Raw genomic sequence first — 15,554 nt, 5'->3', positions numbered from 1 at the left:
TGTTCTAAGCTAGTACTTCTATGAATCAATTGATGATGTCCTTTAAAGCACAAGCTCACCATCTTTTATTCTGGAAGAGCCCTACCTACTTGTTGCCATTCTCAATGAGTCACTATTAAAGGGAGGAAGCTGAAAAGAAGTTCTGCCCTAGCAGGGAACTAGCATGAAAGCCTCACCTTTCTAATGCCAGTGGTAATCAAGCTGGGGACTAGAAAGTGTCCCCACAAAAGCAAGACAACATCCATGACAAAGGAGCCAGGTGTCCAGGGGAAAAAAAAATCAAATACATGACTAACCTGAATATTTTATTTTTATTTTTTGGTCAATTCAGGGTGTTTTCTTTAAAAATTTCAGTACATTAAAATACAGAGTAACTACCTCCAAATAGCACAAAGAACGTAGCAGAATTCTATTAAGTAAATTCATCTTTATATAATATCATTATGAAATTCTCTTAATTTCCTATCCAGTGATTCAACAAATATTTGTCAAATAATTATCAAATATACAGCTCTGAACTAAGTGTTGTAAAATAATTTTTTAAAAAATTTTAAATAGATATACAGAGAGAGAGCCTAGCCTTTACAACATAAATGACCAGTGAAGACATATACAGGTGGAAAAAAATGTAGAGTATATATAAAAATAAGTGCTAAAAGGGCAGAGAGCCATATAGGTGTTCTGAGGAGAAATTAGTTCAAGAAGAAATGTGAGGAAGGTTTCACAAATGAGGTAGAATTTAAGTTGAAACTTGTAACATGAGTAAAATGGATAATACATCTTATAAAAGAACCCCATTTTCCAAAACAACTCCAGTTTTCCAAGCCAAAAATATGGGAGTTACTCTAACTTTTCCTTGTCTACCTACCATTGCTACCCTTATTATCTTACAAACATGTTCACTTCTCGCCTCTCCCAGATACCATGTTTCCTCCAAAATAAGACCTAGCCAGACAATCAGCTCTAATGCGCCTTTTGGAGCAAAAATTAATATAAGACCTGGTCTTACTCTATTATAAGACCGGGTATAATATAATATAATATAATATAATATAATATAATATAATATAATATAATATAATATATATAATACCGGGTCTTATATTAATTTTTGCTCCAAAAGGTGCATTAGAGCTGATTGTCTGGCTAGGTCTTATTTTCGGGGAAACACGGTACCAGTTTAGTTTTGGCCACCATTATTCTAACCCCGGCCCTGACAGAACAGTCTTCTAAAGAGTCCTCTACACTACTCCAATCCGTTTTCCAACTGCCAAAATCATTGATCCAAAATGCACATTTCATTCTTTGTTACCCATCCTCCCTTAAAATCCTTCAGTATCTCTCACTGTCAGGGAAAAAACCCAAACTCCTTAACACAGTATGTGAGCCTTTCGTGATCTGGCTTCTGACTACTGCGCTAGCCTCATTGCTCTCCCTCGGCTGCTATTTTCCCTGTGGGCCCTCTGCCTGCTATCTTTCTCCCAATTCTTTGCCAGACTAATTCCTCCCTATACCTACTCCCACCACTGCAACTTTTTCTTTGAAAGTTTCAAACCAAAAGAAAAGTGAATAGAATAGCACAATGAACATATACCCTTCATCTAGGTTCCCCAGTCATCCCACTCTTTTTGCCACATTTACTTTAGCTCTCTCTCTGAACCACCTGAAAATTACAGACATCATGAAACTTAATCCCTAAAACTCCAGCAAGTATCTCTTAAAAACAAGAACACATTACCATAATCACACCGAAAATATTTAACTGATGATATTACCTAACATGTAGTCTACATTCAGATTTTCCCAATTATTCTAAAATGTCCTTTATGGTTTGTTTCCTTAACCCAGGATCAAACCAGGAAGGATACATTGCACTTGATGGTCAAGTTCCCCCTTGTCTTTCAGGACTCACCTTTGGAATGATTTCCTCTGGGAAGCCCTCTATGACGCCCCCTCCCCAGTCTGTGCTACAGGCTTCTTCCTAATGTGTTCGTATCATCACTGTCATGGTATCATTATGCTATTTTGTAACTATCTGTTTATTTATCTATCTCCTCTAATAAGCAATAAGCTCCTTGAGGGCTTTTTGTTACACTCTCTAGACACATACTGTCTGGTTTATAGTACATATTCAATAAAGGCTGAATGAATGAATGCGCTATGAACAGTAAATATGACTTATTGTGTCTCCTCTCCTCCCCAAATTCATATGTTGAAGCCCTAACCCCCAATGTGACTGTATTTGCAAACAGGGCCTTGAAGGAGGTAATTAAAGTTAAATGATGTCGTTCGGATGGGGCTCTGATCCAATAGCACTGGTATCCTCACAGGAAGAAGAGAGATACCAGGAGTGTGCATGTAGAGAAAAGGCCATGTGAGGGCACCCCAAGAAGGAAGTTGTGTCTATAGACCCAGAAGAGCAGTGTCACCAGAAACAATCCTGCCAGCATCTGTTCTTGGATGTCAAGCCTTTGAAACTGTGAGAAAATAAATTTCTGTTGTTTAAGCCACCCAGTCTGTAGTACTCTGTTGTGGCAGCCTGAGCAGACTAATACAATGACCAAAATCTTTGTGCCCACAGTTCCTATGGATAACGGTATGCTAAACAAAACCTACACCAATGCCAGAACAAAGACACACACAGAAGACTTCTTCCCCTACTTCTGGTAAAATGAATCCCACATTTAACAGAACGAAGGACAGAAAGCATCATTCTGACACTCATGACATACAAAACAAAACCCAACTGGATCTTCAAGACTTACAAGCAGCAAATTGTTAGTATCCAATCAGGTGGTAAAGAAGATAAGAGATACGTAGAGAGTACAATGCGCACATCCAGAGGAAATCTTTCATGGAGCTTAGAACAAAATTACAGACTCACCTTCTGAACTTCTGCTCCTTAAGATACCTGCTGCGAAGTTGTTTACATGTACCTGTCTATGCTTCATCTTCCCCACACAGACTGTGAAGACGACAGCAGAGGCCATGTTGTTGGGTGGCAGTGGTGGTAGCTGTCTTAATGAATAACAAAGCCTACTATATAGTGTTTTGCTCCTAGTACGCTCTTCATAAATGCTAGCGTGTGGATCATCAGGGACAGCTGATCTGTTATCACTAGATTCTCAACAGAACAACTGATTGGTCTTTAGGCCACCTCTCATTCTTTCTCAAGTTGTCCTTTCACAGTTCTCCCCTTTCATACTTGGAAAATGATTCAGCAAATATCTTGTTACTTTTTTTCACTTAGCTCTCTGACACATTAGCAAACCAAGATTTTCTTGATAAATAAAAGGTGCTTTAGTAGAATTTAAATGAAATCATCACAGTATTCATAGTTATTTTGATTTCCAAACTGCTCAGATTAAGAAACTTGGAAACTGAAAAATATGATTGATTTCTATGCCCACCTTGCTCTTGCTACAGTATCCAGAAGAGGACACAGATCCACTAAATAATTCTTTCCAAACAGCTTACGATGTTACTGTTTGAAACTTGCTTTTGGTACTTAATAGCTTAATTATAATAAAAGTATTCTCATAGCCTGAACTTTAAAAAAATCAGGTTATATAGCAATGAAAATAGGTGTTAGATGCATATCAAAATCTTGATCAAACTTAGGACCCAACAATTAGCTACTATTATTTCAAGGTATTAATGACTCTCTGAAATTTCCTTCATTAAATTTAACTTAGGGTGCTAAAAAGCTAAAATCACTGGAGGACTTCTATTTGTGCGCTGTTTTACAAATAAAAATTAGACTGAAAGAAGCTAGAAACACAAACAGGACTTACGCACATACACATACACACAGGGTTCTTATTCTTCACAGCATCATTTACCTTCTGCCTTTCTCACAAAGTTTCTCAATTTCAGCTTTCAGATCCTGCTCCTTCTGCAAAAACTCCTTCTTTTCTTTCTCTATCTTCTTCTTTGTTTCTTCTCGTTTTATTGTTACATCCTGGATAGCCTTCAATATCTCCTGTGTCCCACACAATTACAGTTACACACAAATAAAAAAGGAAATAAATTAGTTCTTTTGGTCTGAAGGTTATTTTCAACTATCACAAATTAACATACTGAGTTTAGTAAATTCAAATTGAATTGAAAGAATCTGGTTGATGAGTAGCTCCAAAAGCTAGTATTTAGACGTAAAGAAGAAACTTATAATAAAGCAGATTTCAATTCAACAGGAGAAAGAATTTCCAATAATCACAACTGTTCAAAAATGGAATTTACTGCCTGTGAAGCAATAATTAGCTCTCCATTACTGGTGTTCAAATAAAAGCTAAATGAACACCTGTCAAGAATGCTGAGGAAGGCATTCTTGCACAGGGTGGGAGTTTGTTACTTCCAACAAATATGGTCTTGCTTTGTTTGGTTACGGTTCTACTTTATTATGTGTGAGGTTATTTTCTGTTCTTTTTTTTATTATTTAACTATATATATTTCATAGTAAGAAGTCAAATAATAAAAAAGTGATAAAGTTAAGTCACTCCCTAATTCACACCAATTCCACCCATAAAGTAATCCACGTGTTAATTGTTTTGTACTTGCCCATCTTTTTCCATTTTCAAACAAATACATGTATACTTATGTATTTCATTGCTTTTTTGTCTTTTTTAAATGAGGTCATTATATATACATTCTTCTCTGTCCTGCTTTTTTCACTTGACATGAGCATATTGTCAATAAGTATAGATCTAACTCAAAAATAGCTGCACAACATGACATGTATATATCCAATTTATCCAACCATTCTGTTAAGAGCCCATTAGGTTGATTCCAGTTTTTCTGTAACTATAAATACTGTAATAAACATTCTAGATGTCTATACTTTCATACAAAAACTTATTTCTGTAGAATAGACTCTTAATAATGAGACTACTAGATCACAGTATAAATACATTTTAAATTTTAACTGACAATTCCTAATAACTTTTCTAAAAAGGTCGTAACAATTCAAACTCCTACCAACATCTGAAAAGAGCAAACTTTTTCCTCACCCTTAACAACTTATTTCATTTTTGCCAATCTTCTGGGGGAGAGGGAGGAATGGCATCTAATAATTATAATGAGCCTTTCCCTAACTTCCATTCTTTACTGTTTTCACTGTCTCCTCCAACTAGAATAACATTCAATGAAAGCAGAGACTGTTTCGTTTACCACTAAATCTTCAGAAATTACATTAGGAACTCAAAAAATATTTTTTGAATGAATGAATACTCGTGAGGCTGAGCTTCATTTCATGTATTTATTACCCATTTGCTCTTCCTCATCTGTGAATTACTGTTCATAACTGTTGTATACAAAATAAGAGTCCCCTCACCCCACCAAATATGTCCACATTCTAATCCCTGGAACCTGTGAACATGTTACCTTCCACAGGAAAAGAGACTTTGCACATGTGATCAAGGTAAGGCTCTTGAGCTGGGAAGATAATCTTAGATTATCTGGGTGGGACCAAGCTAATCACAACATGGGTCTTTAAAAATGGAGAACCTATCCCATTTGTGATTAGAGGAAGATATAATCAGGGAAGAATGGTCAGAGATGCCATGTTGCTGACTTTGAAGATGGAGAAGGGGCCACAAGTCAAGGAATGCATGCAAGCAGCCTCTAGAAGCTGGAAATGCAGAGATTCTCCCCTAGAGCCCAAAGAAAGGAATACAACCCTGCCAATACCTTGATTTTCACCCAGTGACACTCATGCTGGACTTCTGATCTACAAAACTGTAAGATAATACATTTGAGTTGTTGGTTTTCTTTTGTTTTGTTTTGTTTTCACTTAAAACACAATTTTATTTTTTAATTTATTTTTCAAAAAATGTGTGTTAAGCCTCTCAATTCATGGTAATTTGTTACAGCAGCAAGAGGGAACTAATATACAATAATCTTTCCTGGTTTTTCTCTAGATTAACTTTTACCATGAATTTACAGGAATCTTGGAATGCCATGAATACTAAACCCTACCTCAGATGCATTACAAATATTTCCTCTCCATCTAACACTGATCTTTTTGACTGTTTTTTGCATCATTTGCCTTATCAAAAGTTTTTAATTATATGTAATTAAATTGATTAAATTTCTTATAGCTTCTGGGTTTCCTCCCTAGCTTAGAATGATCTCTTGCAACTTGAGGCTTTATAAATATTCTCCTAAATTTTCTTCTAGTTTAAAATATTTTGCAGTTTTACATGTAGATTTTTAATCTACCTAGGATTATATTTTTTAATATAATGTGATATAAGAGCCTAATCAAATGATTTCCTAGGTAGACAATCATATCAACAAACTATATTAAATAACCCTTTTCTGTCTGAACTAAAATAGAAGTGACAGTTTGAACAAGATGCTCTCAGAGATTCTTTTTATCCTTAAAATTCTACTATAACCATTAAAAACTTAAATACTGCTTTTCAATTTCTATTAATTTGGAAACAAAATTAAACTTTGATTAGGGATGGTAGCTTTACTTATTGACAATTTTAACATAAGCAGAATACCTGGTGATTCTTCATTTCTTCTTCTCTCCTTTGCTGAAGTTGCTTCAATTGCACTTGGAGCTGATTCTCCACTTGTCTCTGCTTGTCCAGGACCTCCTGGTAACGTTCCTTCAACAGGGTTCTCTCTGTCATCATTTTATCCTATTGGTAACAACAGAACAAAAGTGTAATTCTCCAGTTTAATGGCAAGAAACATTCACCAAGTGTCTGTGCAAGGCACTGTACAGAGAGCTCTCTATGGCTGCAATGCCCAATTCTATAGCTACTAGCCACATGTGGCTATGTAGGTTTAAACTAATTAAAATAAGGAAATTTAAAAACCCAGCCCCTCAGTCACCTAGCCACATTCCAAGTGCTCAGTAGCTACATGAGACTAGTGGCTGCCATATTGGACAGCGCAGACATGGAACACTTCCATCATTACAGGAAGTTCTCCTGTACAATACTGCTCTAAGGTGGGGGCTGGCAACCTACAGACTGTTGGCCAATTCCAGCCATCGCCTGTTTTTATAAATAAAAGTTCTGTAGGAACACAGCCATAACCAATGGCGTACAGGCGGCTTTCACACTATAATGGCAGAGTCCACATAGCCCACAAAGCCTAAGATATTTATTATCTGACCGGTAAGAAAAAAATTTTGCCAATCTCTGCTCTAGGAAATAAGAGGAAGGAGGTATTTTATCATCCATTAAGAGAAAGAAGAATGGGCAAAAACAAAGAACAGATTATCTACCAAAATGCATCCAGAAATAGGATTTTTTATTGGTCATTAGCTCTGAAAACTGACAGATCCACAAAGAGGTCTGGAAAACTTGATTCAGATTGGCCAATCGGCAAGCTCTCTCTCATAAAAAGTAGGGAGCAGAAGTAAGGATCACAGTCTAGCTCTGCCTCTCTCATTTCAGTAAATCGAGCAAAGCCATGGTTACGTCTCAAAGGGACACTAAAACTTACAGAGGGTCGACTTAAAATACATTTGGCATAAAGTAGTCCACGTAAAATGTAAACAGAACGTTAAACTGAATGTATTTATGAAAAGACAACTATTTTCAAAGAAAAGAAGGTTTTAGATGTGAATGTGGAAAAACTTATCAAATGATAATTTTTCAAAAAACTCTCAAGATGGGCCTTTAGTTTTGGGCTAAGCTAGTCCTTAATGCATGTACTGAAATGTGATTATGGCTCCCCAAACAGAAGACTTCTCAGTATCACATCTTTTCAGGAATTATGAAACTGGGGTCTATGAACTGGCCTCAAAGATCTTCGAACGCTCTAAAATTAGGGTGCGTGTGTACGTTTTTTGAGATGAGAATTCAAAGTTTTCAAAAGATTCTGAAAGAGGACCTTAACCCAAGAAAAGTTAAAGAAAGGTTAAGAACCAATAAATGAAATTAATACATTAGAGGATTCTTTTCTTTTTTAATCATAGTTCTTTCCCTTTACTTTCATATGGTACCTTCTTTGCTCATGATGCATTGTCAGACAAAAACAGGATGGGGGAAAAAACACTAGTTTCATGAAAAGAAGCCTTAAGGTACATATTACTAGCACAAAGAGATGATTTAAAGGCAAAAAGTAAATTACCTTATTCAGTTCATCTCACCTTAACAAGCCAAAGCATTGTTACATTGTTTTATCAGCATCTAATTTCCAAGAACAAGGAGTCACGATTTGAAATGCAGGCAACGGGCAATTACCGCAAATGCATGAAAAGGGTAGCAAACAGAACAGGAACCAAGTTGCTTGTACTGCCACTAAGCTTAACACCTGCTTAGTTCCACTGCCTTTTTAAAAGATTGTGGGCCACAACACCACTCAAAAGAATACAGCCAAACAAAAAACAACCCTCAGTCTCTTTTGACCCAATCACTTACCAGTTTCCACCCTGCTTCAGACTGATACTAAACTGTAGTTATAACTTCTTAATTGGCCCCTTCGATTGCTAGTCATCTGAACCCCACCTTACAACTATGGGGACAAAAATACTCTATGTAAAGTGCTTAGTGTAAGTGCTGAAGAAAAAAGATGACTTCTCCCCCCTTCCCTGGAGGTTCTCTTCTACCAAACACATCTCCATCAGGTCTCTCATCTCTAGGTTCTGTTTACCTGTCTGTTGTTAACTCCTGAGTTGCTACTTTATACTTAAAAGGTTTTATTGGCCTCATTTGATCAATGTACTCCAATAACTAACTTCTTTCCACCTGCCCCTCAATTTCTTCCATGTGTTCTATATATTCACTTTCTTCTCCCCCACTCCCACCTCCCCAAATATTCACTTTCTTATCTGGTTACTAAAGGCACTTCTCCTCTTTTTTCCACTCAGCACATCTTACCCTAAAGACCATTCTTGATCCAAGGTGGGCCTTTCCCAGCATTATCCTTCCTCTTAAAAAATATACATTTAGACAACCATATATTTAAGGGGTAAAAGTTTTTCCACAAAATGTCAGGGATAGATCAAGGGGACCACTTTAACAAAGATAAATGTGAAGTTCTCTAAGTTTTAGAAACCAATTACCTAGGAATAAAATGGGAAGATACAACTAAACAACACGGGAGAGAAAGACTTGATGGAGTATGAGTGAACGTCCAACAGTGTGATGACTGCCAAAATAAGCCAACTTAAGAAATAGTGTCTAGAATGAGAGAGAATGAGAGTCCCATTGTATTGTGAATTAATTATACTCTATCTGGATTATTACATTTAATTCTCAGGATCACATTTTAGAAGAAACATTGATAAGATGGAACATGGCTAGGTGAAAAGGTAACCAGGATGATGAAAAGACGGAAAACATATCTTATGGAAGAAAAGAACAATGTTAAAAACATCTGGGGATGTTTCACCTGGAAAGGTCCAGACTTCAGAAGTGAGGAAAAGGCAGAAAAAAAAAAAATCCAAACTGCAAATATATGTAAGGCTAACAAGTAAGAGGATTTAGATTTACTCTACATAGAACTGTAACTACAAGTTTTCCGGATCCTGTCCTCACCTCAGAATAAGATCTAACAATAAGAGCTATTTTTAAAAATGCAATAGGCTGCTTTGTGAGTAGTAAGCTTTCCATCTCTAGCTGACTATCTGTCAGGAATTTTATAAAGGAGGTTCCTGCACCTTTCCAACTGAAATACGACTCTAGATTGTCTGCATTAATGGCTTCCTACATCAACAATGACAGTTTAAATACTTACCAGATTCTTTTCAATATCTTGATCTGTGTTGACCTCTGAATCAGCTGTCTTAAAGTCAGTCTACAACGAAAGAAACAATTATATTCAGAACTGTTCAGTGACATTTTAAAAGGGAGAATTATTCTCATACTTTCACCTAGAAATCTGCCACCAATAACTAAGAAGCTAAATTATTAGCTTCATAGCAAGAGAAGTGCTATAGTTCTAGCAAAAGGACACTGACATCCATACTCGGTGAGCATTTATCCCACCTGAATAACCTGAACAGACCCAGGAACTGATGGAGAGACAACCTCAAGTCTGAGATAAGATTTTGCCCCTACAACCTATGGTGCCCATCCTTCCTCCTACAACAAAGCACACCAGTCACTAGAAAGCAGGATACACTGTACTCCTTAAGATGTATGTCTGAAAATTAACAAAGATTCCTCCTGCAAGGACAAAGATGGGAAATATGAACGCTAATGACCTACACTCATCAATTACTCAGCGAGAGATTATACGTAGATCATAAACTTCCTAGTCGCCACAATCAGACAATGGCTTCTGCCTTTATTATTTATTGAACACCGGAATGAAGTCATCGCATTGCACTATAGGGAAATAGTATGACAACTGCCAGTAAAAAAACGAGACAGAGTAGTTCTCCACCAACCAGGAATGTCATAAATGTCTCCTACCCTCAAAACAAACAAACAAACAAACAAAAAAACAAACAGAAAAAGCCCCAATTCCATGTTAATAGTAGAAACTTGATACTTGACCTGTACAGCAATGTTCTGAGAAAGCTTCAGGGAAGAGCTATCCTGATCATCATCCTGATCCACTCTGACTCCTTCAACCCCATTTGCTGGAGGTACTACAGGTCGGAAATCCAAGCCTGTGTCCCTGCTACCTTCCTTTAGGACGGAGGCTTGTGGGGATTTCTCTTCAGAACAATTCCCGGAGACAAGCTGCTTTGTATGGCACCCTGCCTTGAGAGACCGAGTGACAGGATGGAGGCTCTCCCGAAGGCACGTGTCCCCCTCCTCTCCTGCTGTGTTGGCCACGTCCTTCAAATCAGACTGAGACCCACTGCCAGAAAGACAAAGGGCTGTGGCTATCAAGTTTTCTCCTAAGACCGCCCGGTGCGCTGCTGAAGTGTCACCTGCTGATGAACCAGGATTCTGCTCTGGCTGTTCCAAATGGACATTTCTGTTATTCTCCTTGGTTATCGTTTGGCTACTTACACTCGACAGAGGTGAGTTCTTGTGCTTCTGTGCAGGGTCTTTGGAGCTATCAAAACATAAGATAAAAAGTTTCTGTCTTCACCCAATCTTAAAGAGAACTAGACATACAATACTTTTAATGTAACCACTAAAAGAACAAAACTGGACTATATAAACCCCCAAAATTATGGGAATGAAAAGGAACTTAGTGTGTATCCAGCGATATTTAGGCCACATGCGGGGCATATAGCTTAGTAGTTAAGAACCTGGGTTCTGGAGATAGTCTATAGTAAATGACCACACACATAAGTAACTCTGAAGATCTAAAAAACGTTTAAGGCCCATCTGAATAACTTTAGGGATGCAAAGGAAATAGCCTAATGGAAGACTATTTCACTTGTTACATGTATTAATTTAGTTACACATAATATTTTAATAAGACATTAATGGAGAAATATTTTATTCCACTCTCGTTTCACAAAAATAATTTTCACATAAACTCATGATACAGATCTTTGACCAGAACCACTTTTTAGGTTCAACAGTTTTCCAGAGCATAGCATCTTCACTTCAAGTTGCCTGAAGTACAATTTTGAATCCAAAATTGAAGCTGTCAGTAGAAATTTTATCCCAGACAAGGACACTTATGTACAACACCAGAATAGTTGTTTTATTGTTTATCACAGAGACTCAACATATTGGTTTCTAAAGAGATCTTTAAAACTTATCTACAATGACATCCAACATTCACAACTGTATTTCACCCAGGAATAACGACTAAATCTGTGTTAAATTTCTTTATTTTTTTAACTGATTTTGTCAACTGATTAAGCACCTCAAACTAGCACTGACTGAGGCTTCAACAGTACTTGCTATTCAAAATGTAACAACTAGGAGAGCATCTGATGATATGAAAATCTTTACGTTAAGATGATTCCTTATTGGGAGTTAATTGAGGGGTGGGGGGACACTTGATTACAAATTTGGACATATACAGTACCTAGATATGAATCCTGACTCTGCTACTTACTAGTTGTTTCACTCTGGGCAAGTTACCTAATTTCATTTACAAAACAGAAATAAGACTACCTACCTAATAGGATTATTGTGAGGATTATAGGAGATAATGCAGATGAAGTATTTAGGACAGTGCCTGGCACATAGTAAACATTCAATACATCTTAGCTGGTGTTATTATTATTATTACTAGTAGTGTGTGGCTGATTTTATTAATATTTGTAAAATGAAGATCCAAGTTTATGGTTAGGCTTACTTAACACTTTCCCCATTAACCATTCACTAACAGATTTCTTCATTTAAACAAATATTTACTAAGTACTCTGGAGTCAGACAAGTCTGGGTTCAAACCCTGACTCCAACATAGCTTGATATCCTTGGGCAAGTTACTAACCTCTTTGTCTCAGTTTCCTCACCTGTAAATGGGAATAATATTAGCACCAACTTCCTGGGATTGTTGTGAGGATTATATGTGTTAATACATATAAAGCTGTTAGTATAGTATTACCTATTGTATTAGGTGTGAGGTAGAATATATAATCAATTTAGTACAACATTGTACATAATGTGTCAAGCACTATAAAATGCAAGGCTGGGTAATCATAATTCCTGCCCTCAAGAGTTTAAATGGAAGGTAAAATATATACATAAAGCAGTAAGCCATATTAACAAAGTTATCTACTTATCTGTAGATAGATACAGATATAGAAATATGAACACACATGTCTATCTGTGTGTATATGTACCTATGTGTAGATATATGTAACATAGATAGATTCATATGTATATAGACATATACATAAAATATATAAACATGTAGTTAAATGAACATATAATCCATGTAGAATAGTGTGGGGAAACATTTGCATTTTTGGATGAGTTTGACGCCCTGTATTCTAATCTACTTATTCAACAAATATTTAGCACGTCTGCTGAGTGTCAGATGCTATGTTAGGTCCCGGAAATACAAATATAGATCAGACAGTCCCTACCCTTAAAAAGTTTCATCTAGTGTACTGCCACTAGAGTCGAGAGGAGGAAAGAACAGCTGCACTTCCCAAAGAAGCCCAGCTCCAAAGCCCTTTACCCAAACAAAACCTTCCCAGCCAAGAATCCCAGCCAAGAAACACATTACCTTAGACCATCTAGGACAACTTCGTCTGATTTGGAAGCACAGAAACTAGAAGAGGATTCCGGAGGATTGGGGGCATTGGTCACCACACCAGCTACCTCAGACGCCGCCATCATGCTCTGCACATTCACAAACAAATTACAGGCTACAAGTTTCAAACTTTTAAAACAAATGTATCTTTCCCCCTCAGAATGTCCACATAACAAGGTTGTTCCAGGAAAGAAATACAAAGTTGAACTCCAGGAGCAGACATTTAAAAGAGTACTTTCTGTAGTAGGGTATTAAAAGAGCCATTGCAGGCACTAGGTCCCTGTGGACATCAATCCTCGAGAATCACTATATTTATACATTTATTTATATTTATATAAGTACCTAGGAGTCTATGCAAAGCTTTCTCACTTTTGGCAAAAATGCATCCATTTAAAATAGTAGCTATAGTCTGGGAACCTTCCAAATGGTCTACAAACCGACCGTGCCTAATATCACTGATAAAAGATGCATCTTCTGGCCTAATATCAACAATAGCTTATGTTTTTAAATCATTTCAAGGATGTTACATTAAAAGCATTCTCCATTAATTTAAGAGAAGTTTTCGGGAGGCGTCTGTGTGTGAGAGAAAAAGCAGTATTGTATCGGACAATCCAAGTATCTTTCACTCCGTCAGTGTGTTCCCACTGATGGGAAAAGTTTGACAACCTGGTAACCACTGACTGAGTACGGACTCTTCACAACTACTCCAGGGGTGCAAGAGTATGAGAATCTTGGTTATGCCAGCAGGAAAATGAGCTGAAAAACAGGGTTATCGAAGTAAGGGAACCAGGACAGATGACTTTCTTACATCAAAAGGTGATCTTTTATGTTGCACGACAAACTCATGACTTTCTATGGTGAAGAGAAAGGGGGGGCGGAATATATAAATATATATAAATATATGAGTATATACGCATATGTATATACATATAACACACGGGGGAGGCGGTGTAACACAGGGTTAATTGAAATTCTTGTTTTGAGTTTAACAGTATCACAGATAAACTCCTGAACCTTCAAGAGCACATAGGGCAAGTACGGAGACTGGGCTGTGTCAACACCAGTCACAGGCCAGAGACCCCCTGTACCTTCGTTTTCCCCATTATACGAAGCTCCTAGGAGTAAACGGGCCCCAAATCGTTATTACTGCTCCCTCAAGAGCAAACATCCTCCCCTAACAGAGCCCACGGGTCAGGGGTCCTTGGTGCCCGGTAACTGAAACGACAGGGCAAGGGTCATACATTCAACTCTGCGCTCGAGCCCAAGGAATGAGCGGCAGGTACACGGGCTGCGCGCGAGGCGGAAAGTCGATCGTGCAAGGGAATCTCCACACCGCAATCCGGTCGCGAGCACCAGCGAGGTGGCGACGGCCGGAGCGACGGGTCCTCGGGGGAGAACGGGGGCCGACGCGAAGGGGACAATGGGGGACAGCAGCGCCGGGTGGACACGGCCGCCCTCCACCAGGGGACTAGCTACGCTGGCCGCTCCCTCCGGCCAGAGCCTCCACGTACCGTCCCCTCGAGCACCCCACCCCCGTGGCCAGCCCCCGTCGTACTGCTAGGCCAGGACCCCCGCCCGCATCCTCACAGCACCCTCCACACCACCCCCCACCTCAACCTCCGCCCCCCGCACAGCAGCGCCCAGCCCGCGCGCCCACCCCGCACACCCCTCCCGCGCCGCGCCCCCGGGAGTGAAGAGGGGGAGGGACGGGACGCACCTGAGCGGGCGGAGCGGGGGGAGGGGGCGGCCGGGCCTCGGGGGAGGGGTCGAGCGCCGGCCCGCGCGCGACACCTCCCACTTCCGGCGGCACGAGCGGAGGGGGCGAGGCTCGGCAGGGATAGGAGAGGCCGCGGTAGCACCGGCCGCCCCCGACGTCGCCCTCTGGCGGCCAGAGCTGGAACAGTCTAGGGGACGCGGACGGGCGGAAGCCCACTAAGATACAAGTGGACTCTTCCCCGGACGCAAGGAGGAAGGGACATGCGATCGCGAGAAGGAAGGAGGTCGGGTGGAAGGAGGAGCCCCTCTCGAAAGATTACAGGGAGAGTCGGGGCCAGTGGCGGTCAGAGGGAAAAGAGGAACGAGGTATTATTAAAGATCGCAACCGAGATGCCCTTCCCAGAGGACGCCATGCAGAAGACGGTCGTTCTGTGGAAGGCCCCTCTTAAAGATGCCCAAGAACTCGGGATGGTGGGACTCCGCGAGGAAAGCCCACTACCCCCGCACGCTCCTCTTCCGGCGGAGGATGCTCTAAGGAGCCGCCACCCTAGCGCCGGTTGCTCCCAGCCGGTCGGCCCGGCCCGGGGACCCGCCGCTGATTGGTTGCGCCGCCGGGCGGAAGTGATGCTACTGTCACTAGCTCCTTGGGCTACCGGGAAGCCGCGAGTTTCCGCAGGGAGGCGGCTGCAGGAGCTGCGGACGGGCGGGTGAGTTGGGAACTCGGTGGGGGTGGGGCTGAGGGGGACTGAAGT

The 15,554-nt window shown here is 39.8% G+C and overlaps 1 protein-coding gene across 5 annotated transcripts in view; it reads right to left on the bottom strand.

Moving 5' to 3' along the window:
- Positions 1-15,457, bottom strand: part of RNF214 (ring finger protein 214) — a 32,673-nt gene extending 17,216 nt beyond the window's left edge. Inside the window, exons 1-7 of one of the 5 annotated variants that reach the window (XM_033121196.1) lie at positions 14,804-15,457; positions 13,060-13,175; positions 10,464-10,974; positions 9,700-9,759; positions 6,507-6,647; positions 5,686-5,733; positions 3,843-3,982 (exon numbers count right to left, since the gene is read on the bottom strand). In XM_033121196.1, coding sequence (XP_032977087.1) covers positions 3,843-3,982; positions 5,686-5,733; positions 6,507-6,647; positions 9,700-9,759; positions 10,464-10,974; positions 13,060-13,172 — 1,013 coding nt within the window. In that variant the 5' untranslated portion in view covers positions 13,173-13,175; positions 14,804-15,457. Of the gene's footprint in view, positions 1-3,842; positions 3,983-5,685; positions 5,734-6,506; positions 6,648-9,699; positions 9,760-10,463; positions 10,975-13,059; positions 14,166-14,803 lie in introns of those variants that run through there. The other 4 variants (XM_033121199.1, XM_033121198.1, XM_033121200.1 and 1 more) reach the window with 4 other exon arrangements.
- Between the last annotated feature and the right edge of the window lie 97 nt (positions 15,458-15,554).

The sequence above is a fragment of the Rhinolophus ferrumequinum genome, chromosome 11 (genome assembly GCF_004115265.2).
Source record: "Rhinolophus ferrumequinum isolate MPI-CBG mRhiFer1 chromosome 11, mRhiFer1_v1.p, whole genome shotgun sequence".
Lineage (NCBI taxonomy): Eukaryota > Metazoa > Chordata > Mammalia > Chiroptera > Rhinolophidae > Rhinolophus > Rhinolophus ferrumequinum.
This window is presented reverse-complemented; position numbering and strand designations above follow the sequence as displayed.